Below are 27,287 nucleotides of genomic sequence, written 5' to 3' on the forward strand. Positions count from 1 at the left end.
CCAGAGTTGAAGTCCATTCATTGAATTATCAAGGGCAGTGAAACTTTGGATCCTGGCCTGCCTGCCATCCGTTGCCAATCCCTTTTTTTAGGAGTACCCTTCCGCTATCAATTAAGAATATAGGCAGTGTCTTTCGCTCAGGCCCAAGAATTTGTTCATTTCATCCACGCTGGTTTCTTCTGGCTGAAAGTGGCTTTTCTGGGCCTGGAAATTCTTTCCCATCATAATCTATTACATGAGACCCTTCTAAGGAATAAGTCAGGAGACCGAACCTGGGCTATTTTATATGCCAGTTATCATACCTAGCGACATAACATAAACTGCACTGAAGAAGAGAAAAAAATAAGAGTTTTCTTATTTTAGCAGAAAAAAAAGATTTATCTTTTAAAATAAGGGTCTAGCAATCTCTTTTTTCTGGTGCTTTCTCCAAGCTGTTTTTTTTTTCCCCCCTCAACCTTGGCCGGGGAGTTCTGTGGGAACTGGAAGTCCACGCATCGTAAAGTTGCCAAGGTTGAGAAACACCTTTTTCAGGTACAATAAAGCTTTCACACAAAAAAGAGAGTTTAGTAGACAAAAGCAGACGATAATTAGTAGACGACTACTAGTTTGCTTCGAAGGCTCTTCGTTTCTCGGGGTGGGGGGGAACAAAAATGCCCGCTATTTTCAGGGGAAGGGCGGGCGTGTTTCCTCTTTTAACAGAACCTCCTCGCTTTTCTTTCTTTGACCTCTTCTGCGATGATGCTCGTTGTTGCTCTAAACCCCCCTTGCTGTCCTTTACAGCCCTGAAAGCATCTCCCTCAAAGAAAGGACGGAGTGCCTTGTTAGCTGTTAAGCCATCCGGCCCTATGGCTGCCTTCTCTGCCAGCCAGATTCCTTCGGAGAAGGACGAAGTGCAGTATGATCTCCGGGGAGCCAGGAGTTACCCCACCTTAGATGACGAAGGTATTGTGGGTCACTCGGGGCCACTCGCCGTGGGTCCCCCGGAGCTGCTCCTTAAGGCACAGTTGAGCTTTCCCCATCCTGCCCTCCTTTAAATGGGTCTGGTCCTGCCATTCCCTGGATGCCTAGCAAAGGTACCTGGCTGGGAAAATTCTGGGGATTGCAGTCCCAACACCCTGGAAGGGGGGGGCAGGTTGGGGAAAGCTGCCTTCGTGGCTCAGCTCCGCTCAAACCCCTTCCCTTTTCCCCCATAGTGCCAGTAGGTCCCACCATCCCACCAACCGTTCCTTCAACTTCTTGCTATGCTTTTGCAGGTGCTAAAGTTAACCTCGACAGGGGGGAAGGTAAGAACCCTAATTTGTCCCTCTCTTAGTTGGTAGAAAGTAGAACTTGAGACGGGGACGCGGTGTGGCTCAGTGGGTTAGGACGCTGAGCTTGTCGATCAGAAGGTCGGCAGTTTGGCGGGTCGAATCCCGAGTGCCGCGTGGCAGAGTGAGCGCCTGTTACTCGTCCCAGCTTCTGCCAACCTAGCAGTTCGAAAGCACGTAAAAATGCAAGTAGAAAAATAGGGACCACTACGGTGGGAAGGTAACAGCGTTTCGTGCGCCTTTGGCGTCTAGTCATGCCGGCCAAATGACCACGGAGACGTCCTCGGACAAGCGCTGGCTTTGGCTTTGAAACGGAGATGAGCACTGGCCCCTAGAGTTGGAAACAACTAGCACGCATGTGCGGGGGAACCTTTACCTTTACCTTTAGAACTTGAGAGGTGGCGGGGCTTTGAGTCATTCCGCTTAGGAGAATGGAAACAAGCCAACCTACGCCTGTGGTCACGCATGCGGCTTAATACAGGCAGCTTAATCCCTCCCAGTTGGCATCTCCTACTTGCCAGACCAAGAAAAGCTTCAGACAAATTTCCAGTCCTCGGTCAATTCCAGTCAATTTCCAGCTCCTGTCGATTGCCAGCCGTTAGAGTATAAACGGAGAGCAAACCCCCCACTAGCGCTGAGGATGTTACCTAGTTTGGGTCATGAAATGTCTGCAAGGAAACAAGCACGGGGCATCAAGGGCCCTCAGCCATTTGTGCCCTGAGCCTTTTGTCTGATCGGCCTTCCCTTTCCTCACGAGGCAGAATCGTAAACCAGAGTTTGAACCTGGTTTCTTTAATCTGGAGCTTTCAGTTCCCATCGGTCTTGGGGGCCATAGTGGTGACATTTAAGGCATCTGGGAGGGTGTGCTAGATTGCTTTATTTCTCCCTGCTTGCAGCTACTTCTACCAGCAGGAAAAACCAACTGGGAGCGATAGTTCCAATTGCTGCTTAATTGCGCTTGCCCCCGTTGGGAGCATGCATGTAAAATGGGCCGATGCTGGTACCTTAAAAATAAAAATAAAAAAATCCTTCCTGCACGTGACTTGCAAAAGACGATTCTGCTTGGTTTCCCAAACAACACTGGGAGTGTTGGCAGCAGAAATGTCCCAGCACTTGTAACAGAAGGCTGTATGACTTAAGGCCCAACTTTGGTAACTTTTAAGACTTGTGGACTTCAATTCCCAGAATTCCCCGGCCGGCAGGGCTAGGGAGGGAATTCTGGGAGAATTCTGGGAATTGGAAGTCCACAAGTCTTAAAAGTTGCCACGGTTGGAGAGGCCTGATCTAAGGCATTCTTCCCCGATCTAAGGCCCTCCGGATAAGCAGTCCAAAGGGATTCTGGCTTGGAATTCTGGGAGTTAATTTTTTTCAAGGCATTTTAGTGGCATTAGGTCCGGCTGGCCCACATGAGCAACCTCCCTTCCCCCAAGCTGTGTACAAGTTGTTTTGGAAGTTACCGCATACACCAGGGGTCTTCAGACTTGGCCCTTTTATGACTTGTGGACTTCAACTCCCAGAATTCCTTAGCCAGGCACGCTGGCTGAGGAATTCTGGGAGTTGAAGTCCACAAGTCATAAAAGGGCCAAGTCTGAAGACCCCTGGCATACACTGTCCCCCCCCCCCAATGGTCATGTAATCACATTTTGGGTTTTTAGCAACTGGCTCACCTTTATGGTTGTTTGCATCATCCTGCGACTATGATTTGCAAATGTTTTTGCCGTTTTGTGGCCTTTACTTTCGATTTCCAGCAAAAAATGCCCATAGGGGGAAATGGATTCATTGAACAACCACCACATTGACTTAATGACTACCCCAAGAAATGTTCCAAAAATCAGAGCTGGTCATAGGATGCCTTGACATCTGACCACAACAACTTGTGACTATAGATCCAAGCTCAGTTATGGCCGTAAGCCGAGGATTACCTGTATATTATCCAAGACAGGGTTTTGGGGTGAAAAAGAAGGGAAATGAGTTAAGTGCAACGTTACTCTGCCCAGAAGAGAGAAAGACCAATTAGTTCTTAGCAGCACCAATTGAAAGAAAGGAATTTCTACGCTGAGCTTCCGCTGCAGAGCTCCCTCTAACCTTATGCAGATTTCTTTTCTGACCATCTCTCTCTTTGTTTTTAATTTTGATGCCTTTGGCTCTGAGGAGTTGCATGTATAAAAGATAGATAATCTACAGAAATGGATTTTTGAGGGAGGATTTAGAAGTTGGCGATGTTGAATCACGGAAAGAGATTATCTCGTGCATTTTAGAATGCTGGTTAAATATTTCTTATTAACCCTCTCCGCTCCCGAAAACCTCTTTAAGAGAGTGCAAGATTCATTGGGAAACAGGTGCCACATAAAATCTCGACTCCTGTTCCTGACCAGAAACAGACTTTCACATTTCTCTGTTTCATCCGCAACAAAGACCACAAATGGCTTCATTTTTTTTTTTAAAAAAATGAAATTATGAATTGGTTACAGTCCTCGTTCTATAATGTGATCAGAACTCTTCAGATGTACAAGGATCATTTGCCATGGTCCAGAAGATTACGGATTTTTTTTTCCCCCTCGCAGACTCAGTATTCTTTCTTTTTTTCTTTCTTTTTTTCTTTCTTTTTTTCTTCATCGTGGACACAACAGGCCGACCTGATCTTCTTCCCTGCACTCCTCCCTCTTTTGAAGAAGCAACTACAGCCTCTATAGCAACCACGCTCTCTTCCACGTCTCTTTCCGTACCGGAAAGATCTCCTTCCGAATCCTCTGAGCAGCCCAGATACAGGTGAGCCCTAATTAGATCCCTCTAGCCCTGATTAGATCACTCTCGCCCTCCTTTCCCCCTTTTTAGCCAGTCCTCCAAAGAATTTAAGTCGGGGGCCTTCAAACTTGGCCCTTTTATGACTTGTGGACTTCAACTCCCAGAAGTCCTCAGCCAGGCACGCTGGCTGAGGAATTCTGGGAGTTGAAGTCCACAAGTCATAAAAGGGCCAAGTTTGAAGACTCCTGATTTAAGTGATCTCAAGTTGTTTCAGCGATCTAGAAAGCAAACGGCTCCCTTCTGGATCCCCTTCTATTGGAAGAATTGGCAGCAGGAGTATCAGCTTGGAGAGGATGGATTTATTTATTTACTTACTGGGATTCATCTGGTTGGACTGTGAGGGGTTTACAGATAGTCACGTAATAAAAATGCCTTTATAACAACAGCTGAAATCATAGAATAATATAATTCCCTATAGCAGCACAATCTCATTCCGGTGTCTGAGCTAGGTGTTTACTACTTAAATTTGCTTCAGTTTATTTTTCTCTGAAAAAGGGACGTGGTGGCTCAGTGGGTTAGGACGCTGAGCCTGTCGATCAGAAGGTCGGCAGTTTGGCAGGTTGAATCCCGAGTGCCGCGTAACAGAGTGAGCGCCTGTTACTCATCCCATCCCAAGTAGAAAAATAGGGACCGCTACGGTGGGAAGGTAACAGCGTTCCGTGCGCCATTGGCGTCTAGTCATGCCGGCCACATGACCACGGAGACGTCCTCGGACAAGCGCTGGCTCTTCGGCTTTGAAACGGAGATGAGCACCGGCCCCTAGAGTCGGAAACGACTAGCACGCATGTGCGGGGGAACCTTTACCTATATTTTTCTCTGCCATGTATAAGAGCGCGCAATGGTTCAGCAGTTGGACAGCTGACAGCCCGGGTTCGAGACCCAAGTGCTGTGTGACAGGCTGAGCTCCCGTCACTTTCCCCAGCTCTTGACCACCCGGCAGTTTGAAAGCAAGCAGTAGATAAACAGATATCACTTTGGTGGAAAGGTAACAAGGTTCTGTGCACCTTGGCATGTAGTTATGCTAGCCACATGAACATGGAAGTGTCTTAGAACAGGGCTTTTCAACCTTTTCACCCATTGTATCACTTTTAGGATATGGCAACATCCGAGTACCACCAGTCGCCTAGCAAGGTGTCAAAAACTTGATGACACCCCCCCCAAAAGGAAAAAAGTGATGAAGTACAGGTAGTCCTCGACTTACAACAGTTCGCTTAATGACTGTTTGAAGTTACAATGGCACTGAAAAAAGTGCCCCCCAAGCCACAGCCGAGCAAGACACCTGCCTGCCTGCCTGGCAGCACTCTTCCTCCTGTCCGAGGTTTTCATTGTTGTGAGCATTTCTGTTGAGGATTGGCAGCGGGGGTGGGGTGGGGGGGTGTTTGGTGTTTATTTCCCCCCCCATCTGCTGGGTGGTTGCAGCAGGTTTTGGTCACTTCACATGACCCTGGGACACTGTGACCGTCATAAATATGAATCAGTTGCCAAGCATCTGAATGTAAATCACAAGACCCTGGAGATGCTGCAACATTCCAGCTGATGGGCGCGTCTTCTGGGCTCATCAGAAGTGCCAGGATCAGTGCCGAGCTCCAGTTGGAGTCTGGTGCTGATCCCAATGCTTCCGCTGAGCCCTGACAGCCCTGCAGCTCCAGCCGTCTCTCGCTCAGGCTTGTGTGTGGTGCTGCCACCAGTTCAGGTCATTCCCCTCCCCCGCTACCACTTTTCTAGGGTGGTCGCGTACCACCTGCCAGGTGCCAATGTACCACAGGTGGTACCCGTACCACTGGTTGAAAAGCCCTGTCTTAGACAGTGCTGGCTCTCTTGGCTAAGAAACGGACAGTTGGACACAACTGGACAGGGGAAACCTTTATCTTTACCTTTAACTACCACGTAGCTACTGCTAAGCTTGTAAGCCGCCCTGAGTCTTTGGAGAAGGGCGGGATATAAATGGAATTAAAATAATAATAAAAAAATGTAGATGCCACTCAGTTCCAGAAAGGCTCTTGAGAATGCCATAAACGGAGGCATTTCAGGCTACTTCATAGAAGGGGTGTGTGTGTCTTACATTGGATATCTGTGGAGATTCTCAGTCATCCAGGTCACGGTTGTCCCTAAAGTGCTTTTTCAAGAGGCAACTGGACTTTTCTTGTTTTTCTTTGAAGACCTTTCGCTTCTCGTCCAAGAACCTTCTTTAGCTTTTTCAGCTCTGAAGAAGCTTCCGGGATGAGAAGCAAAACGTCTTCAAAGAAAAACAAAAAAAGTCCAGTTGCCTCTTGGGGGGAAAAAAAAGCAGCTTTGGGACGTACATTGGATGAGACAGAGAGAAATGAGGTGCTGTTGGCTACATTTTTTGTCATTCTCACGAAGTATGGTTGTTTGGTTTTTTTTGGCACGGTGTCCATTCACAGGCGGCGCACACAGTCCTCGGGACACGAAGGAAGGTGAGTTGGATACTTTTGCACATCGTGACTATCCCTCTAGGAATCCCTCGGTGCCATTGCAAGTCCAGCATTCTTTTATTCTTGTTGACTCTCATTTATACAAGCCCTCATAGATTAACATTCTTACATTAATTAATAGGCCCGCAGATCTCTAATGCTTTACTATCTCCATACTTACAGGAATGAAAATGTCATAACCGATCCTAGCTAATGCAGATAATTAGCTAAGTTGGGTTGTCATTTATTTATTTTTCACAGTTTTGAATCGCCCATCTCCCTCAGGGTTGGGGGGGGGTCATTACTGACTGGCAGACTATAGCTTTTACCTAGAAAGTTATCTTCAATGAAAAGTCTTTCTTTTAGCAGGGAATGCTGAAAAAAAAAATCAGAGCAATATTGTAGAACAGTGTTTCTCAACCTTGGCAACTGGACGAAGGGGTGGGGGGGATGATAGCCGTGTTCCAATATTTCAGGGGCTACCCCAAAGTCAGTCTATTCTCCAAAGCACCCTAAGGCAGGACAAGAAGCAACGGGTGGAAACTAATCAAGGAGAGAAGCAACCTAGAACTAAGGAGAAATTTCCTGACAGTGAGAACAATTAACCAGTGGAACAACCTGCCTCCAGAAGCTGTGAATGCTCCAACACTGGAAGTTTTTAAGAAGAGACTGGACAACCATTTCTCTGAAATGGTATAGGGTTTCCTTCCTGAGCAGGGGGTTGGACTAGATGACCTCCAAGGTCCCTTCCAACTTTGTTATTATTATTATTATTATTATTATTACCTCCCAGAATTCGCCAGCCAACCCACCAAAGTAAATGCTGATTTCCAGCAAAAAGCATCATCAATTTGCCGTCACGTGACCGCGAGTGCTGCAAACAGCTGCAAATGCTAGCTGGTTGCCACGCGCCAAACCAGGGTCATGTGGCCATGGGTAGGAGTGAGTGGACGGCCATTGGAAGTTTGACTCTAGTCGTCAGTAGCTTTTGGGGGTGGGGGGCTGTCTGTTGGAAGTTCGAATGGTCACAGAGCTACCGATCATAAGTCAGGACCGCCTGTACTAGATTTGTGAAGTGGGATATTTTTTTTTCTATTTTGCAGGACGCGTGAACAGGTCCGAGGGGAAGATGACCTCCAGCAGATAACTGTGGAGCTCAAACCGAAGTGTGATATTGAGATTGTGGTGCCCGATGTGGCTGCTGCAGGGTGAGAGCCTGTTTTATGTTACAGCACCGCTGTTTTCATCCGCACATGCCTTCATGCTCCTATTTAATGCATGCAATACCCAAACATTATTCAGGAGGCATCTATCTATTGTGCATGCTAGGAACTAGCTCTGAATTCTCCTCAATATTTCAAGAAATAACTCCTGAACTGCAAGCTTTTCCCCCTGTGGCAGAGGGAACGTGCAGAATGCAAATAATTGGCTGAAGAGCCACTTGGGATTTAATTTAAAAATAACGTTCCTCCTATACACGATCCAAGGATGGTGCGATACAACTTTCAATTCTGTATCTACTATACATAGAAACCCAAGTCTGGATTGGCTTCCTTCCTTTCCATCTGCTGTGGGCCGTCTTGCCAAAAATTGGATGATAAACAAACAGTCTTGTGCTCTTAACGCAACACATAATTCAGTTTGACACGCACACACCCAGTTCATACCGTTGTGTTTCACCCTTCTCCTCGGGCTGTCGTACGGTTTGTTTAGTTTTGGCACAGTACGTTGTGTGAGCTCAGCCGTTGCAGTTGTAAATCACAATGGATGGCTGGATACATTTAAGGATCCAGCCCGTTTAGGTTCCTTCACTGCAAGAGGTAGTTAATCCAACCAGAATTCTGTGTAGTGCATGAATTCCACCTCCTTTTCAAAGGGATGATCAGTCAACAGCCCTCGCTTCCCTGAAGGTTTAAGCAGACAAAGTAGAAACGTTAACCGTATTTATTTATTAATTCAAATGGTAGGGTCACCCATCTCTCAAGAAGGACTCTGAGCGGCAAACAAAATTAAAGTAAAAACAATTGCAATAATGCAAGATTTAATACGCATAAGACAGCCAGGCTGGTCTAGTGCAGGGGTCTTCAAACTTGGCCCTTTTACGACTTGTGGACTTCCAACTCCCAGAATTCCTCAGCCAGCATACGCTGAGGAATTCTGGGAGTTGAAGTCCACAAGTCGTAAAAGGGCCAAGTTTGAAGACCTCTGGTCTAGCGCTAAGGCACTAGGCTAGAAAGCAGGAGACAACGAGTTCGAGTCCCGCCTGAGGTATGAAAGCCAGTTAGGTGACTTTGGGTCAATCAGCAGGAGATTGTGAGTTCTAGTCCCGCCTTAGGCACGAAAGTTAGCTGGCTGACTTGGAGCCACACTGTCTCTCAGCCCAACCCACCTCACAGGGTTGTTGTGGGGAAAATTAGGAAGAGGAAGGAATATTAGATATGTTTGCCACCTTGAGCTGTTTATAATAAAGGCTGGATATGTTAAATAAATAAATAAATAAATAAAATATCCCATAAACCAGGGGGTCTTCAAACTTGGCCCTTTTATGACTTGTGGACTTCGACTCCCAGAATTCCTCAACCACCGCCTCCATCCTCACCCATCTCCCTCTTTTGCAGAGAGGCGGCGTCCTTAGCGTGTGCCACCATGTTGTCGGCGGCGGCGGAGGTGGAGACGGCAAGCCAGGCTTCTGAACCTGCCAGCCAAGCTTCGGATGAAGAGGACCTTGCAATCCCGGATATCTATTTTGTAAGCTCCCCTGTCCCCCCCCCTTTTTTTTCTTTTCTTTTTGCGCACAAAGCTGTGGTTGGTTTGGCTCTTCCCTCCTTCCTTGTCTTGCTTTTCAACTTCACTTGTTCTGCCCTCCCCTCCTGAGGACTTAAAACGAACCAACACACCTGTGCCAAGGTATTGTCTTGTCTCGTCACCCTGATGCACATTCATCCCTTCGCATTCACACCCCTTTTTTTTCCTGCCAGGCTGCCTTGAAATAGGTAGAAATGTGGCCCTCTCTGGGCTTCTCCACGGCTCGGATGCATTTCTGAATGGCCTTTCCTTTCCCTGCAGGCAGAAACATGTTCAGAGGAGGAAATCTAGAGAGGCAGAGCAGGGAGTAAGTGAGCCAAGGAGTGTGTGCGTGTGTGCACGTGGTGTGTGCAACCATGCTGTGCTAGGTTCTGTGGGTGTGAAACCTCAAAATTGTGTTAAGGAGCTCTCCCATCTTTCCCAGAACCCGGTGTCCGATCTTGTTAAGATCTTCTTTGAAGCCAAGCGCGGGTCTCTTGGCGAAAAAGGTAATGTAGTGAATTTCAGTGGGAATGTTGGTTTTACTCAAGCTTGTCTAACCTTTGATTCAAGCCAGAGCACAGGTAGTCCTCAATTTACGACTACCGTTCAGCCCCAAATTGCTGTTGCCAAGCAAGACAACTGTTAAAATGAGTTTCGCTCCATTTTATAAGCTGCCACAGGTGTCCAGTAAATCGCTGCGGTTGTTAAGTGAAGCGGGCAGTCATTAACTGAATCTGGCTCCCCCCATTGACTTTGCCTGTCAGAAGCCGGCTGGGAAGGTTGCAAATGGTGATCACGAGACCACGGGATAGTGCAACTGTCCTAAATGCGTGGCAATTTCCAAGTGCAACAATTTGGATTACCTGACTGTGGGGATGCTGCAGTGGTCGTGTGTGAAAACGTTTCAGTGCTGTTGTAACTTTGAATGGTCACTAGATGAATGGTTGTAAGTCAAGGACTACCTGTATCCCTAAGACGTAGCTGCTCGAAGGCAACTTGCAGGGAGAAGTTCACCCATCCCCCAACTAATAATCAAATTGCTCTTTTTAATAAAATATTCTTCTAATGTTCTCTTGCAGTCTCTTCCATAAACCTCTTTCCTGCACCCTGGACCAACAAAAAGCATAAATCGTTGCTGCCTTCAAAATGTCAGCTTGACATTGAAACAGCTGTAGCTGTGTGGACTTCAACTCCCAGAATTCCTCAGCCAGCATGGTGAGTGCTGGGAGTTGAAATCCACATAAATTAAAGCCTCTCGAGCTTGAGAAACGTTGTCCTGTGTAAACATCCCTTTAAAGCAGGGGTCTTCAAACTTGGCCCTTTTATGACTTGTGGACTTCAACTCCCAGAATTCCTCAGCCAGACATGTCCTGTGTAAACATCCCTTTAAAGCAGGGGTCTTCAAACTTGGCCCTTTTATGACTTGTGGACTTCAACTCCCAGAATTCCTCAGCCAGACATGTCCTTTGTAACATCCCTTTAAAGCAGGGGTCTTCAAACTTGGCCCTTTTATGACTTGTAGACTTCAACTCCCAGAATTCCTCATCCAGACATGTTGTCCTGTGTAAACATCCCTTTAAAGCAGGGGTCTTCAAACCTGGCCCTTTTATGACTTGTGGACTTCAACTCCCAGAATTCCTCAGCCAGACACGTCCTGTGTAACATCCCTGTAAAGCAGGGGTCTTCAAACTTGGCCCTTTTATGACTTGTGGACTTCAACTCCCAGAATTCCTCAGCCAGACATGTTGTCCTGTGTAAACATCCCTTTAAAGCAGGGGTCTTCAAACTTGGCCCTTTTATGACTTGTGGACTTCAACTCCCAGAATTCCTCAGCCAGACACGTCCTGTGTAACATCCCTGTAAAGCAGGGGTCTTCAAACTTGGCCCTTTTATGACTTGTGGACTTCAACTCCTAGAATTCCTCAGCCAGACATGTTGTCCTGTGTAAACATCCCTTTAAAGCAGGGGTCTTCAAACTTGGCCCTTTTATGACTTGTGGACTTCAACTCCCGGAATTCCTCATCCAGACATGTTGTCCTGTGTAAACATCCCTTTAAAGCAGGGGTCTTCAAACTTGGCCCTTTTATGACTTGTGGACTTCAACTCCCAGAATTCCTCAGCCAGACATGTTGTCCTGTGTAAACATCCCTTTAAAGCAGGGGTCTTCAAACTTGGCCCTTTTATGACTTGTGGACTTCAACTCCCAGAATTCCTCAGCCAGACACGTCCTGTGTAACATCCCTGTAAAGCAGGGGTCTTCAAACTTGGCCCTTTTATGACTTGTGGACTTCAACTCCTAGAATTCCTCAGCCAGACACTTCCTGTGTAAACATCCCTTTAAAGCAGGGGTCTTCAAACCTGGCCCTTTTATGACTTGTGGACTTCAACTCCCAGAATTCCTCAGCCAGACACGTCCTGTGTAACATCCCTGTAAAGCAGGGGTCTTCAAACTTGGCCCTTTTATGACTTGTGGACTTCAACTCCCAGAATTCCTCAGCCAGACATGTTGTCCTGTGTAAACATCCCTTTAAAGCAGGGGTCTTCAAACTTGGCCCTTTTATGACTTGTGGACTTCAACTCCCAGAATTCCTCAGCCAGACACGTCCTGTGTAACATCCCTGTAAAGCAGGGGTCTTCAAACTTGGCCCTTTTATGACTTGTGGACTTCAACTCCTAGAATTCCTCAGCCAGACATGTTGTCCTGTGTAAACATCCCTTTAAAGCAGGGGTCTTCAAACTTGGCCCTTTTATGACTTGTGGACTTCAACTCCCAGAATTCCTCAGCCAGACACGTCCTGTGTAACATCCCTGTAAAGCAGGGGTCTTCAAACTTGGCCCTTTTATGACTTGTGGACTTCAACTCCTAGAATTCCTCAGCCAGACATGTTGTCCTGTGTAAACATCCCTTTAAGTGCAGTTGCCTTTTTTCCACCAGAGAGGCAGAAACATCTTTGCTGCCATCTGCTGGCGTTTTGGCTTTCTGTAGTCTGTCCTAAGCATTCCTATACAGTAGTGGCCAAAATTGTGGAAACCTTTTGGGAAAAGTGTACGTTTGAGGTTTGATGGCTAACAACACCATTTTATTTGAAGTAGTACTATAAAATTATATATCAATGGAAAGATAATTTAATCAAGAATGTAATGCAACAAAGTTTGTTCAAGTATCTGTATTTTATGAAAAGTTACAGCCAATTAACCAGAAAAAGGAAGCACAACTTGCTTAGGTTGATATCAGGTAGCTTTCCTTCATCTGACTGTAGCCAATGAGCATGAGCATGGCAAGGAGCCAATCAGATCACAGTAGGATTCAGTTATTGATGTCATGTATTGAAGCTGAGAGGAGGACATTTTTCAGTGTGTTATGTGATTGCTATCAGGTTGGTTTTCCCAAAAGGTTTCCACAATTTTGGTCACTACTGCAGAGCAGAGGTGTCAAACTGCCGCCCCACAGGCTGGGAGGCGTCACGTGGAAGCCGCGCCCACCCCATTGCCGGCAATGGCAAAACAGTCCTGATACGTCGCGCGGCGTCACGTGACGTCGTGAGTTTGACACATCTGATATAGAGTTACTCTTTCTATTATTTGATTTATTAAAAAAATTTATATGGCTGCCCAACTCACTCACAACGTCTCTGAGCAGCTTACAGAAATAACTCCCAATACGAAACCCAGTAAACTCACTCTCTCTGGGAGCTGAAGTCCACAAGTCTTAAAAGTTGTCAAGGCTGCAGACCCCTACCTTACAGGTAATCCTCGACTTGCATCCATTCATTTAGTGACCGCTCAAAGTTATAACGGCACCAAAAACGAACGTAATGACCAGTCCTTGCCCTTAATAACCATCGTAGCATCCCCACGGTCCTGGGATCAATAAGTCGGGCGCTTGGCAACCGGCATGCATTTACGATGTTTGCAACCTTGTGGAGTCATGTGATCCCCATTCATGACTTTCCTAGCTGGCTCCTCATGAGCCAAATCAATGGGGGAAGCTGGATTTGCTCCATATCCACCTGATTCCCTTAACAACCGGACCAAAACAGGTTGTAAAACTGGGCCCAACTCTCTTTAACTGCCTTGCTTAGCAGTGGAAATGTTGGTTGGTCCCGATTGTAATCGTAAGTCGAGGACTACCTGCGCAGTGTTCAATTTTGGAGCAGTGGCTACGCAAGCTCAAGCTAGATTATACGTTGATATTTCAAAGGCAAGTATGGTAAATATTGCCTGGCATGGGCGGTAAATAATTGTCCACTTTACTTTTCGCATGTGCACGTCTCCCTGTGTTTGCAACTAGTGTTCCCGGATTTGCTGTGTCAATCAAGCGAGTCAGGGCTTGTTTCCCCCCCCCCCATTTCTCTGTGGTTCCATGCCCATTGGACCATTGTTTCTTTGTCCCTCCAAAGACACAACTCAACAGCAGGACCAGAAAGTCCTTTGCAAATAATCCATAGCATGACTTCACCCAGACCTTTAAAAAGCTTGCAGAATGCAGAGTGTCTTGGCCCTCCATGGAAAGAGCCGAAGGGAGCCCCTGGCAGCGGAAATATATTATTTTCCTCCATGGCGGCTGAGTTCTCACAACATCCACCTGTTTCCAAGCATGTTTTCTTCGCCGGGTTGCCCTCTCATGCTTGTGCACGCTTACCTTTTCCACCGACGTGATCATTTCTTATCTTTCTTTCATCGTTTCTCCTCCTTCCTTTTTTTTTCTTTTCTTTCTTCCATCTGCCTCGTTCCCTTCTCCCTTCTCAATTCACCTTTGGATGTGCCCGGTCTAGTTCACAGAAGGGAAGTACTGGATTTACTCCCCCCGCCTGCGCAGGCTCCAAGCCGCCTCGGTTTCCTCTGGGGACGTAAGTGATTTTGCTGGTAGAAAGGGCAGCTCCATCCCAATTTTGAAATGCCAACTTTGGGGCCAGGCATCCAGGCTCCTACCGCGCCGGCGAGGGCGAACCTTTTTGACTCGGTGCGTCAAATATTTGGAAAATGTCTCTGCTGGCCTATCGCACCACCGCCACCACCTCTGAACAGAAGGGAAGCAAACTCTTTTATCTGCCCAGCCATCTAGGCTACCCTGAACGGTGGCACTCAGTGGCAGCTGGGCCTGGAGGAGAGGCCTGGTCTGCAACTTCAGCCCTAGTGCCACACCTGCCACTCAAAATGTCTGCCTTGCACCATTCCCCAAGGTCAGGGGTAGGTAACCTAGGCTCTTTTATGACTCGTGGACTTCAACTCCCAGAATTCCTGAGCCGGTATGGCTCAGCCTGGAAGCCTCTCCCTTTCCCCTCAGCGTGGCTGGCTCAGGAATTCTGGGAGCTGAAGTCCACGAGTCATAAAAGAGCCAAGGTTGCCTACCCCTGCCCAAGATGCATGAGGCTTGGGGAACAGTGTGATTGCCTCTGCGGCCCAGCGCCTCCCAAGTTCTCCTGTGCCCCGCTTACCTCCAGGCGGTGTCCTCTTTCCGTTGACAGGCCCTTGCGGCCTACTGGAGGCTGCTCCGGGTTGCACAAGCCTTTCCTTCTGGAGGCAATGTGAGGGAATGCTCTTGCACAGCCTCCTGCAGCCTGTTAAAAACACACCTCATTCTTGCATGATTTTCAGAGGCTGCGCCAAAGAGGCACTCCCCATTCTTTCGGGGGCCTCCAAAAATCACGCGAGAAACAGGACGTGCTTTCGAGAACGGTTGCTGTCGGGCATCGTTGAACGCTGGCATGTTGCAAAACATTCTTAGGCAGCCAAACTACTACTCTGCGTTAAGCACGGTAGTCTCCTGGCTAATGTAACATCTCCCATATGCTAAATGAAAAAAACTAAAACACTGTAGCATTGTGTCACTTTTGACCCAGGTGTGATGGGTTTGCCATCCTTGTGCTTAGGCTTACTTGGCACAGCCCACTGCTAGCTGAGCATAAGAAGAATCTTAGGATCTTCGTCAGCTTCAAAAAAGAGGGATTTGCTTTGAGGCCACCAGCCTTTCTGTTTCCATGAGGCCTGCTTGGGTTTCGTTTGACAATGGCGTGATTTAGGGGTTATTCTGCCCTGCCTCAAGATTTTTTCCCAATTTGGTGGCAGGGAAACATTTTAAACAGAATATTAAATTCACAGCCAGCAACAATGGCAACAGCCATTCCTAATCCATAGCTTGGTCTTTCAATGCCACTGATCTTCCTTTGCTCTTAATTAACCAAGGTTGGGTCTTCGGTGTTACCTTACTACAGGCATCAAACCACCTTCCCTAACCTGGGTTTTCTCCTTCCAGGTGTGTTAATTCTCAGGGCCCAAATTCCTGGTCAGCAAGCCTGCTACAAATGTAATATACACCCTGCTGGCAAGAAGGGACATTTTGAATAGTATGCAAAAATAGCTTTCACTGTTAGAGGAGAATGGCTTTTTAAAAAGAGGATGAGGAAAGATTTGATTTTACAACTCCCCCTTTGGCAATTCAAAGTTCTCTCTCCTCCATTGTGGTGTTGTAGGTAGAAGAATCTTTGTGTTCAACCCCCCCCCCCCTTGGTTTGCTTGCTAGGCCTCTTCTGTTGTTCTGTTGAGGTAGGACATGCTGCAAAGTTTGGGGCAAGGGATGGGCAGGGACAGTGGCCATTCACTAGACTTGGCCTGGGTTTTTCCTTCCCAGCATTCTTGAAATTCCCCAAAGCAGCCTTTGCGCTTCTGGCTTTGGATTTCTACTTCCTTCCAATGCCGGGGGTTTGATGGCCCTCCTTCGAAAATTGGACATTTCTGGCTGAAATACTGCATCCAGTTTTGGTCACCATGATGTATAAAAGATGTTGAGACTCTAGAAAGAGTACAGAGAAGAGGCTAAAACATATGAGGAACGGTGGCTGGAATTGGGAATGTCCAGTCTAATGAAGAGAAGGACGAGGGGTGACATGATAGCAGTCTTCCAATATCTCAGGGGCTGCCCCAAAGAAGAGGGAGTCAAGCTATTCTCCAAATCGCCGGAAGGCAGGACAAGAAGCAAGGGATGGGAACTAATCAAGGAGAGAAGCAATCTGGAACTAAGGAAAAACTTCCTGACATTGAGATCGATAAACCAGTGGAATGGCTTGCCTCCAGAAGTTGTGGATACTCCATCACTGGAGGTTTTTAAGAAAAGACTGGACAGCCACCTGTCTGAATTGGTATAGGGTCTCCTGGTCGAGCAGGGGGTTGGACTAGAAGACCTCCAGGGTCTCTTCCAACTCCGTTATTCTATTATTTCTCCGTGTGGCACAAGACAGGATCCTGCGGTATGTTGCTGAGCAGACACAGGGCAGAATTTCCCCCTCAGGCTAGGAGGCTCTCAGCTGTGTCCCTGCCCCATTCATCTCTTAGAGAAGCGGAGGAGATGGGCACTTTTCTTGCACCACTTCATTGGATTGATCTCAGGACAGTAGAGGTGGTCCTCGACTCACGACCACAGTTAGGCCCAACATTTCTATTGCTAAGCAAGGCAGCTTCATTTTGCGACCTTTTTAAGATTTAAGATTTAAGATTTATTGAGATTTTTATACCGCCCTTCTCCCAAAGGGACTCAGGGCGGTTCACAGGGCATAAATATAAACAACAGTACAAACATTAAAAGATAATTAAATTAATGCCCAAGTTAAAACCAGAATAATAAAACAAACCTATAAAAAACCCAAGTACCCCCATCAGGCCAGACCCGCTAGTTCAAATAAATGGGTCTTCAACCCGCGACGGAAGGATCGGAGGTCTGATGCCATCCGGAGCTCAACCGGCAGTTGGTTCCATAACGCCGGAGCACCCACAGAGAAGGCCCTCCCCCTGGGGGCCACCAGTCGACATTCCCTGACAGGAGGCACCCTGAGGAGGCCCTCTCTGTGGGCGCGCACAGGGCGGAGGGGAGTCGACGCCAGCAGCAGGTGGTCCTCGAGGTATCGCGGACCCATGCCATGTAGGGACTTAAAGATCATAACCAAAACCTTGAACCTTACCCGGAAGACAACTGGTAACCAATGCAGCTCACGGAGCAAAGGTGTAACATGGGAGTACCGGGAAACTCCCAAGACAACTCTCGCGGCCGCATTCTGTACCAGTTGGAGCCTCCGAGTAGTCTTCAAGGGAAGTCCCATGTAGAGAGCGTTACAGTAGTCTAGGCGAGAGGTCACGAGCGCATGAGTGACCGTACACAAGGCCTCCCGGTCCAGATAGGGCCGCAACTGGCGCACCAGGCGAACCTGGGCAAAAGCCCCCCTAGTCACGGCCACTATGTGATCCTCCAAAGTGAGTCGTGAATCTAGGAGGACTCCCAAGTTGCGAGCCCTATCCACAGGGGGTAAAAGCTCACCCCCCATAGAAAGAGGTGGAACATCCCAGGTGTCTCGGGAAGCCAGAATGTACAGCCACTCAGTCTTGTCAGGGTTGAGTTGAAGTCTGTTCCTCCCCATCCAGACCCGAACCGCCTCCAGGCAACGGGACATCACAGCGAGGGCATCACTGGGGTGGTTTGGGGTCGAAATAAAAAGTTGGGTATCATCAGCATATTGATGATACCCAACTCCAAAACCACGAATGATCTCACCCAGCGGTTTCATATAGATGTTGAACAGGAGAGGCGAGAGGACCGACCCCTGAGGAACTCCACAAGCGAGAGTCCTAGGGGTCGACCTCTGCCCCCCTGCCAACACCGACTGCGAGCGTCCCAGGAGATAGGAGGAGAACCACTGAAAAACCGTGCCTCCCACTCCCAATCCCCTGAGACGCTGCAGCAGGATACCATGGTCGATGGTATCGAAAGCCGCCGAGAGGTCTAATAGGACTAGGACAGAGGAATACCCCCTATCCCGAGCCCTCCAGAGATCATTCACCAGAGCGACCAATGCCGTCTCCGTGCTGTGCCCGGGCCTGAAACCCGATTGGTAAGGGTCCAGATAATCCGCTTCATCCAGGACCAGAGGGAGCTGATGCGCCACCACACTCTCAACAACCTTCGCAAGAAAGCGAAGGTTGGAGACTGGACGAAAGTTGTTCAATACAGCTGGGTCCAAGGCAGGCTTCTTGAGGAGAGGTCTCACCACCGCCTCCTTCAAGATGGTGGGGAAACAACCCTCACTCAAAGAAGCAGATATAACCGCCTGGAGCCAGCCTCGTGTCCTCTCCCTAGCGGTTAAGCAAATCACGGCAGTTGTTAAGTGAATCGTGGGCCGTTAAGCCAAGAATTTAGTTAAACTCTTAACCTAGTTGAAATGTAATTGAAGTTTGCCTTCCATTTGAATTTGGGGAGGTTGGGAGGGAAGGAAGGAAGGAAAGTTGGCCATCAGGTTCCTTGAAAGATCACTATATCTTCTTGGCTGACTGTCCACTATAAGAGCAGGTAGTTCTTATTGATAGATCCCAATGCCGTGCCATAAAAAGCTTTCAATAATTAGTTTTTGGCCTGGAAGCATTCAGGCTAGCATTAGCATTATTCAGGGGTCTTCAAACTTGGCCCTTTTATGACTTGTGGACTTCAACTCCTAGAATTCCTCAGCCAAAGTGTGCTGGCTGAGGAATTCTGGGAGTTGAAGTCCACAATTCATAAAAGGGCCAAGTTTGAAGACTCCTAGTATTATTCTTCACTGGTGGGAAACTGTCTTTTGCACCTGCCTTAGCTTCTGGAACTTGTCCATAGGCATCCCCACCTTACCATAGCCCAAGTGGGCGATAATCAAGAGTTTGAGATGCTTACAATTTGTATATTTAAAAAGCGTCTTTTTAAAAAAGTCAAACACTTTATAGAATTCTACATTTTCCAGACAAGACCTTTGTAGCATTGATTAAGTCCCTTAAGCAGAAATTTCCTCAGGTGCAAAACAATGCTCTAATCAAGGAACGACAAGCAGTCCTCGATTTATGACCACACTTGGGATCTTAATTTCCATGGCTAAGCAAGGTGGTTGTTCCATGAGTCATGACCAAGTTTGCCTTTTTTGCAATGGTGGTTAATCAGATCACCGCAGTTGTCAAGTAAATGATGCAGGCGCTAAGCAAATCCATTTTCCCCCTTCGACTTTGCTCTTTGGAAACCGGCTGGGAAGGTCACAAGTGGCCCTGGGACGCCGCAATCCTCACAAATACACTCCGGTTGCCAGGCACACAAGTTTTGATCATGTGACCATTGGGTTGCTGCGACTGTCATATTGTGAAGACTGAGTTGCAGGTTGCTATTTTCAGTGACATTGTAAGTTCTGAACGGCCACTAAACAAAGGACTTTCTGTATATAAACAGGGTGCAAACCCCACAAACCCTTATCCTGATGATGTTACCTAGTTGGGTAACGAAACGTCCACAAGCAAGGAACCAAGCTGAGAGAGCACCAAGAACGCCACAGTATCTTCCTTTGCTTTTCAGCTATAGGTACCATCCTTTCAAGATGCACGATTCGGTTTTTATTTATTTCCCACCTGGAAAAGTAACAAAGTGCAGATTTTTAACAGTGATGGTTTGATGGGGTTCTATGAATCCACCAAAAAGAGATTGACAGTCCCGCGGCCACTGGTTGCACATTCCTAGTTTAAGAGCCCTGGTAGCGCAGTGGTTAAAATGCGGTATTGCAGGCTTGCTCACTGCCAGGAGTTCGATTCTGACCGGCTCAAGGTTGACTCAGCCTTCCGTCCTTCTGAGGTCCGTAAAATGAGGACCCTGATTGTTGAGGGGAAGAGGCTGACTCTGTACACCGCTCAGAGAGGGTAAAGCACTATGATGCCATATACAGGTAGTCCTCGAATTATGGCCACAGTTGAGCCCAAAATTTATGTTGCTGTGCGAAACATTTGTTTAATGAGTTTTGTCCCATTTTACGGCTTTTCCTGTCACGGTTGTTAAATCAATCATTGCATTTGTTACACGGTTGTTAAGTGAATATGGATCCCCTACTGACTTTGCTTGTCAGAAGATTGCAAGTGGATCATGTGATCCCAGGGCACTGCAACCGTCGTAAATATGAACCGCTTGCCAAGCATCTAAATTTTGATCACGTGACCACGGAGCGGTTGTAAGGGTGAAAAAACGGGCATAGGTCCCTTTTTTCAATGCCGTTGTAACTTTGAGCGGTCACTAAATGAACTATTGTAAGTTGAGGACTGCCTGTTATAAGTCGAAGTGCTATTGCTGTTGAAAAGCTGAGTTTTAAGGGAACCAAACTCTTCAGCACACTGATTCTTGCCTGAGCTGACGGGATGCTTTAGATAGATAAGTCTAATTTAATTTAATTTAATTTAATTTAGATAGATAAGTCTAATGATTTGTGCTTAGATTGTAAGCCGCCCTTAGTCTTCGGAGAAGGGCGGGATATAAATGGGATTAAAAAAAAAAGTGGTGGTGGTGGTGGTGGGGATGGAAAACATCCAACTTCTGCGTGAAAGCTGAGCTCTGCCCTTGTGTTTCTTTTTCTCTCTCCAATCATGTAGTTTTTTTCTCGTTGGTGTTGTAGCTTTCATCTCTCTCTTTTTTTCTCTCTTTCCCTTCCCCCCCCTTTCCTCTTTTGATTTTACTCTCCTCCCTGCCCTCTGCTGCTTCTTTTGCTCTCTGCTTTGCTGTCCGCCAGCCGACAGACGAGAGGAGCTGGGTCTATTCTCCTCTCCACTATAACACTCAAATCCAGTCAGTCTCTGATGAAGAGAGTGATACAGTAAGTTTGTGTTCATGCCTGTTCGGTTTTTTGTTTGTTCGTTCGTTTCGTTTCATTTTTAAGAAGGAAACGCAATTGTGGCACAGTCCATCCTTGCCAGCGAGCTGCACTGCAAGCTCACCCTGAGCGATCTTGGGAAGCTTCCAGTATCTGCACGTTTATGCCCCTCAAAAGACGGTGCTGGTTTTCACGATTCCCCATTTCCTCTCAGACTTCCCCAGAAAGGAATTGGAGCTTGATTGGACACAACGCAGCTACGGAGAATAGAATGTCGCAATTGCCCGGATGGCTCATTTTTGTAGTTCTGAATAAAACACTTGAGCAGGGCATTCTGACGGCATCTTCTGCGCCCTAAGGCAGCGTTTCTCAACCTGGATAATTTTTAAGATGTGTGGACATCAAGCCCCAGAGTTCTTCAGCCAGCATGGCTGACAGGAATTCTGGGAGTTGAAGTCCACACGTCTTAAAATTGCCAAGGTTGAGAAATATTACCCTACTACGGCATCTTAGTCCTATCAGGAGTTGTAAAAAGTTCTGTCAGGGCATGTTCATACTGTGGCCATCTTGAGGGCGTCCCCATGTTGACCATCCAGTAGATCCCCATCTGTGCTGATATATCAAGATGGTGCTGAGAGGAAGGAGGCCGGTGTCTCAAGGGAGCTGTCCTCAGACTAACGAGAAGAATGATGTCAGTAGATCCCAGATGCCTTCATACCGTCTTGAAGGAATGGCCCAATGTCTGTTGACTCAGGAGAAACAAAACTTTTGATTTTAAACTCTTGGGCAGAAATAGAATAATTGATCCAGTTGTTAAGGCACCAAGCTAGAAATCGGGAGACAGTGAGTTCTAGTTCTGCTGAGGCATGAAAGCCAACTGGATGACTTTGACCAATCAGTAGGAGACAGTGAGTTCTAGTCCTGCCTTAGGCCTGAAAGCTGGCTGGGTGACTTTAAGCCAGTCTCTCAGCCCAGATTGGCCTCACAAGATGGTTGTGAGGAAAAATTAGCAGTAAATTATTACAGTATGCTGGCTGAGTCATGTCCTGGGGTCCTTCCGAGTGCAAGCCAATTCCAGAATAAATGATTGATAATTCAGAGAGAGACTAGATTTTTCAATTGACAACTAGCCCTTCTCTATAATTGGTCAATATCCATTTAAATTTTCCAGTTCTTCCGTCTCCCAAGCATAAATCCAGGGAGATTCAATCCATTCCTTTGGATTGGACTCTTCTAAATGCTGTCCTCTCTCCCTTTTGTCTTCCTTCTTCCCCCCTGCAGTAACTTCTATGCAAACTCCTCGAGAGAAGCGTCCCTCCCCATGCCATTTGTGGCGGTCCCTTTCGATGTTCCTTGCAGCTTTTCGGAGGGAAGGCGTGGAAGAATGTCGTGCATCAACGTCGGCTGTGCTTCAGCATCCCAGCGTTACCCGGAAAGTCAAAGCAAAACCGCCCCAAGTCCCATCTCCTTCCTCCCACCATCCTTTCTCCAAAATGTGTATATTAATACCTCTCGAAACAGTTACCTACAAACTGATCTTGGTCCCAGAGACATCAGAGGTCGGGAGGAATTGGATCCTGGGTCATCACCTCTCTCTTTTCCCCTGCCCCCCCCCCTTTCTCTCTTTATTCCCAAAGTGCACTACTGTAGCTCTCTTATATGTATGTGATACTGTGAACATTTTTTTAAAAAAAATCATGTATTTATTTTGTTTCTCTTTGCACAAACAGCACGCTTGTGCTTTTTGTTTTTTTTTTGTTTTTTCAAAAATAGTTTTATTGCACTTTTAGGGGGTAGGGGAGAAGGCCTTTGTTACAGGTGTCAATCGCCTTTGGTGATAGAGATTAGAAGAAGCGGCAGCCTCTGAGCAGAAGGGCAGGAGAGCCTGACGAGTTGTGGAAGAGCGTCTGTCAAATGCCACTTGGGGTTGATCGCTCAGTGGCTTCCATTTCAGTTGTTAGTGGGGGGGAAAAAAATGCTTAAATCCTAGCCGGCTCATGAAGATTTGAAACTTTCCACCGAAACAAGCTGTGGAACCTGCCTGAAGATTCCTTGGTATCTTTTTGAGGGGGATTGTTCCTCCCAGTTGTGCATCGTCCCTTACGTCGGCCATCTTTGTTGGGGAAGGTGGCTGAACCCAGCTCAGTTCCATGCAAAGCTATGCTTGGTAGCGTCTTCAGGTGGCTTCCTGCTGCACCCAGTTGGGTCGACTTAAGCCATAAAAGACGGCAAAGCTGGAAAGGCTTTGAGGTCCTCAAGATTGGAGAGAAGCACCCCGGAAATGCTTGCAGGAGATTAAAAAAAAAAAGCACGAAGGCCCGTTTAGGAGGTCTTGGCGGCTTTTTAAGAAGATGGGCTCTGTTCTAAGAGCTGTGAAGCAGCTCACTGGGGAGAGAAACACCAGAGGACTCGCTTACAGCCCCCTCAGGATCAGACTGTCGTCGTGCATGTTGCTGCTCTAAATACGGAGAGGGGAAAAGATGAATTTGGTTGTACGCAGGAAAGGCGGACAGAGAAACATCTATTCAATGTGGAAACCCTCTCGTTTTGGGGAAGCGGCTGGAAAAAAAAGGGTGTTTTCCGGACCCACAGCGGCTGCAGGATTTCCACAACTGTGACAGTATTGTGAACATGTTCCTTTCTTTTGATGGCACAAACGCTCTCCGCTTTGGGGGTGGGCAGGACGTCTCTTAAATAGCAGCATTTGGAGATGCAAGCTATTCTCATCGGCACAGTATTCACAACCAGCCAAATCACTCTGTCCGCTCCAGCTGATGAGAGGCCCAAAAGCTGTTTTTTTTTTCTGGGGTGGGGGGAGGTCATTCATATTTGTAACTCGGTGCCTCTGCAAGGGCCCTTCCCTCGTGAAACGGAAGAGAGAGAAGAGCAGAAGGCAGCTTTTAATCTTATTGGTAATCCTTCCGTGAGGTGAGAAATTCTTGCGATGTGCCGGCCCTTCGACTCCTGGAGGTCCAAGCTAAGCACCTCCTTGAAGTGATGTCTTCTCATCGATTGAAATTTGGTCCCTTTGGGATGAAAGTTCCCTATAAATAAAGGAGGCGAAGAAAGAAGCGGGTTTAAGAAGGTCTTGGGAGGGGGGGGGGAACAAGACAACTTAATGTCTCAGTGCTGTCCAGTGTGTGTTAGGTTCTCATTCCATGACTGAGGAAGTGGGAGATCCTTGTTCTCGTTTTGGGGGCATCCCCTGTGCTGGAACTTCTCAACCTCTTGCTAAACATTCCAGAACACAACTGGAAACTACGTTCTTTGAAGTGATAACGATAGTTTTAGGACAGATTTTTGAGAATGTTTCTTTAGGCAGCTACAGGTAGAGTGGTTTCTCTGAACCTTGCCCAGTGGGCCTCTGCTTCAGGTTCTTTCCGAGCGCCCGAAGTGGCCTGCCGCCTCCTCAACCGTGTCATTTTCTCTCCCAGCATCCTGGATTCCATTTCCAGCCACCGTCACGTCTTCTCCCCTCAGCTGTCAGGATGGCACCTTTCTCTTCAGCCTGAGGTGGCACGGCCCTCCTTCCTTCTTTCTCTCCTTGAACTTGCTCCCCATGCCAGCTACGGACTCAGGGCGGAGTGCAGGCCAAGCTTTAGTCTTTCTTTGCAGACCGAGCCATGGAGCATCTTCCATCCTTGGAGGGGGTGGGCTAATCCATCCGTCAGCAGAGCAGGTGGTTCTGGAGCAAACGGTACCCTTTCCTTCCCTCTACCTGGTGCAAGGCGCAACCAAGAGGGCCCTTGTGTGTTTTGAAGATGGCATCAAATCTGGAGTAACCTGGTCAGGGATGGTCCTTTTAGAGTGGGTTGCTCTTACAGTTGAAGGATGGAAATGGCACTTGGCCCATTGATTGGCCAGTTACTGAAGACCATGCTTGCAAGGTTCCTTGAGATGCACTGATTCCTTTGACTTGGGGGTATCAAACAGTTTGGGCACAGCTGGCTTTGTCTTCTCTGATTGGCTGGGAGCCCAAAGGTAGGCAGAGCAAGAGAGAGGGTCTCCCCCTGCTGAACTCTTGCCATGGATGAGGTCCCCTTTGTATAAGAGAGTCAACTGTGGTTTTCAGCCAAGAGGAACAAGATGGCAACCTTGGAGGCATCTGGACCACGTCTTCCTCATCCCAAGCCCAGCAAGAAACCCCACCCGACAGCTCCTACCCTCTTCTTCCTCTCGGTTTCTTCAATGGAGAGAAAAATCAGCGTTCGGACCACCGCCAGATGCTATTCTGAATGACTTGTTGACGTCTACATTAGACTTCCTGAGTGTGCATATATGATATATATAGATATATATATATCTTACATATGGTTTTTTTTCCTTTTTTTTTTGAAAAAGTATTTTTTTAAAAGAACATCTCCATGTTACATGCTTTATACACAGAATGTATAGGATTTAAGGATTGTGTTCAGGGGGGTGGGAAAGAAAGAACAGTTGAATGAGACTCAAGTTTTCTTTACTTTTTTTTTCAAAAGAAAGGTGTATTCTTCGGGTCACAATTTACTTCTTTATTGGGAGAGGGATCTCAGCCTTCAAAATGTAAATTATTGCATATTACAAAGTGGTGCAGCTGAAATGGCGTGGTTTTTTTTTTTAAGTGAAACCAGGCACAGTTTCTCTCACAAACGTAAACAAATGCTTCCCAGCAGAAATCTCTTTTCCTTCTCTCTCCCGCTCCCAAAAATAGCTTTTCAAGTGTGTGATACAATTACATTTTTATTTAGCCTGAACATCAGGAAGGGGCTAAAAATGTTTTGTTTCTCAAACCTGGCAGCTTTACGAGGTGCGGGCTTCAACTCCCAGATTGTGGGAGTTGAAGTCCACACATCTTAAAGTTCCTAAAGTTGAGAAAACTTGGTCTAGATCAGGGGTGTCAAACTCAATTTCATTGAGGGCTGCATCAGCATTGCAGTTGCCCTCAGGGGGCTGGGTGGGTATGGCCAGGGTGGGTGTGGCCTACTGGGTGGGTGTGGCCAGCTCTACATCATTCGCATCAAGGGTGCCTATGGGAGCCTGGGCAGGAGTGGGACAGATCTGAGGGTCTCTGGGCCAGGGCCAAGGCAGTGGGGGCCATTCCCTCACTGTTTCCAGGATGGCTTCGCGGGCCAGATGAAACCACTTCGCGGGCCGCATCCGGCCCCCGGGCCTTGTGTTTGACATGTCTGGTCTAGATGGATACCATCAATCTATTACCTTCATAAAGACATTAAAATAGGCAGGTGGTTGTCTTAATTGCTATTTTTAAGAGAAATCTGCTGACTTAGATTCCCTTGCTGATGTTTTCTTTCCATTTTATAATCATTCTCTTGTCTGTGTGCAAAGCTCCTTAGAATATGTATTTTTGCCCAAATTTGGGGCCTGTTTCTCCCAAATCAATCATGCTGCATTTTTCTCCAGTGATGAACGTTCCTGGCTACCTCCATCCTTTTAATCTGATAGTCAAAGTGCAAGCAAACTGGTCAAACACTGCCTCATTTCCTCCCCCCCCCTTTTTTATTGAGCGGTATATGTCACTATAATCATCTCACCATTATTTATACCTGGGGTGTCCGACCTCGACAACTTTTAAGTCTTGTGGACTTCAATTCCCAGAATTCCCCAGCCAGTTGAAGTCCACAAATTTTAACGCTGCCGAGGTTGGATGCCCTTGGTTTATACAGTCAGCTGCAATCTTGATCTAAGGAAATGTCAGTGTTTTTATATTTCTCTTCCCCAGTTGTAAGGAGAGAATCCTTCAGAATTGAGATTTTTCTCATTGGCCTTCATTTTCTCTTACAGAAAGTGGGACTTCTGGGGTGTTTGTCCAAATATAGAATTATGCAGAGGCAGGGAGAATAGTCATTATCCTACGGTGGATCTAGGTACAGGGGTAGGCAACCTTGGCTCTTTTATGACTCATGGACTTCAACTCCCAGAATTCCTGAGTCAGCTGACTCAGGAATTCTGGAAGTTGAAGTCCATGAATCATAAAAGAGCCAAGGTTACCTACCCCTGATTCTAGGACATTCTGAAGCTGTTCTCTTTCTCACTCACTCCAGTGGCTCCATTCAGACCCCATTCGCAATCCATCAGGTCATGATGGCCTCCTTTAAAGACCAGGAGCCTCCTGTTCTCAAAGATCCATGGGTACCTCACTGGTCACAACTTCAGCCCTTCTTTTCCAGGAGGAACCAGAAGGGTGAGGTGTCGCATCTCGAGAATCTTCTGTCGGGATGAAGTGCAAGTGGGGGAGAGCAAGAGGGAAGAGGGGTTCCTGGTTGGTTTTTTTGGTTGGTTTTTTTTTTAAAGGTGCTAAGATGGCTTCTCCCACCCTCAACTGCAGA

General features: G+C 47.2%; 1 protein-coding gene across 1 annotated transcript in view; it reads left to right on the forward strand.

Annotated features, from left to right (window-relative positions):
• The window catches only part of PIP5K1C (phosphatidylinositol-4-phosphate 5-kinase type 1 gamma), an 81,117-nt gene extending 53,866 nt beyond the window's left edge, over positions 1-27,251 (forward strand). The window contains exons 12-19 of the mRNA XM_081338936.1: positions 781-942; positions 1,254-1,283; positions 3,938-4,076; positions 6,518-6,550; positions 7,651-7,755; positions 9,166-9,295; positions 20,881-20,964; positions 22,243-27,251. Coding sequence (XP_081195062.1) covers positions 781-942; positions 1,254-1,283; positions 3,938-4,076; positions 6,518-6,550; positions 7,651-7,755; positions 9,166-9,295; positions 20,881-20,964; positions 22,243-22,245 — 686 coding nt within the window. The 3' untranslated portion in view covers positions 22,246-27,251. The remainder of the gene's footprint in view (positions 1-780; positions 943-1,253; positions 1,284-3,937; positions 4,077-6,517; positions 6,551-7,650; positions 7,756-9,165; positions 9,296-20,880; positions 20,965-22,242) is intronic.
• The last annotated feature ends 36 nt before the right edge of the window (positions 27,252-27,287 follow it).

Source organism: Vipera berus (genome assembly GCF_964194415.1).
Source record: "Vipera berus genome assembly, chromosome: 1".
In the NCBI taxonomy this organism is placed as follows: Eukaryota; Metazoa; Chordata; class Lepidosauria; order Squamata; family Viperidae; genus Vipera; species Vipera berus.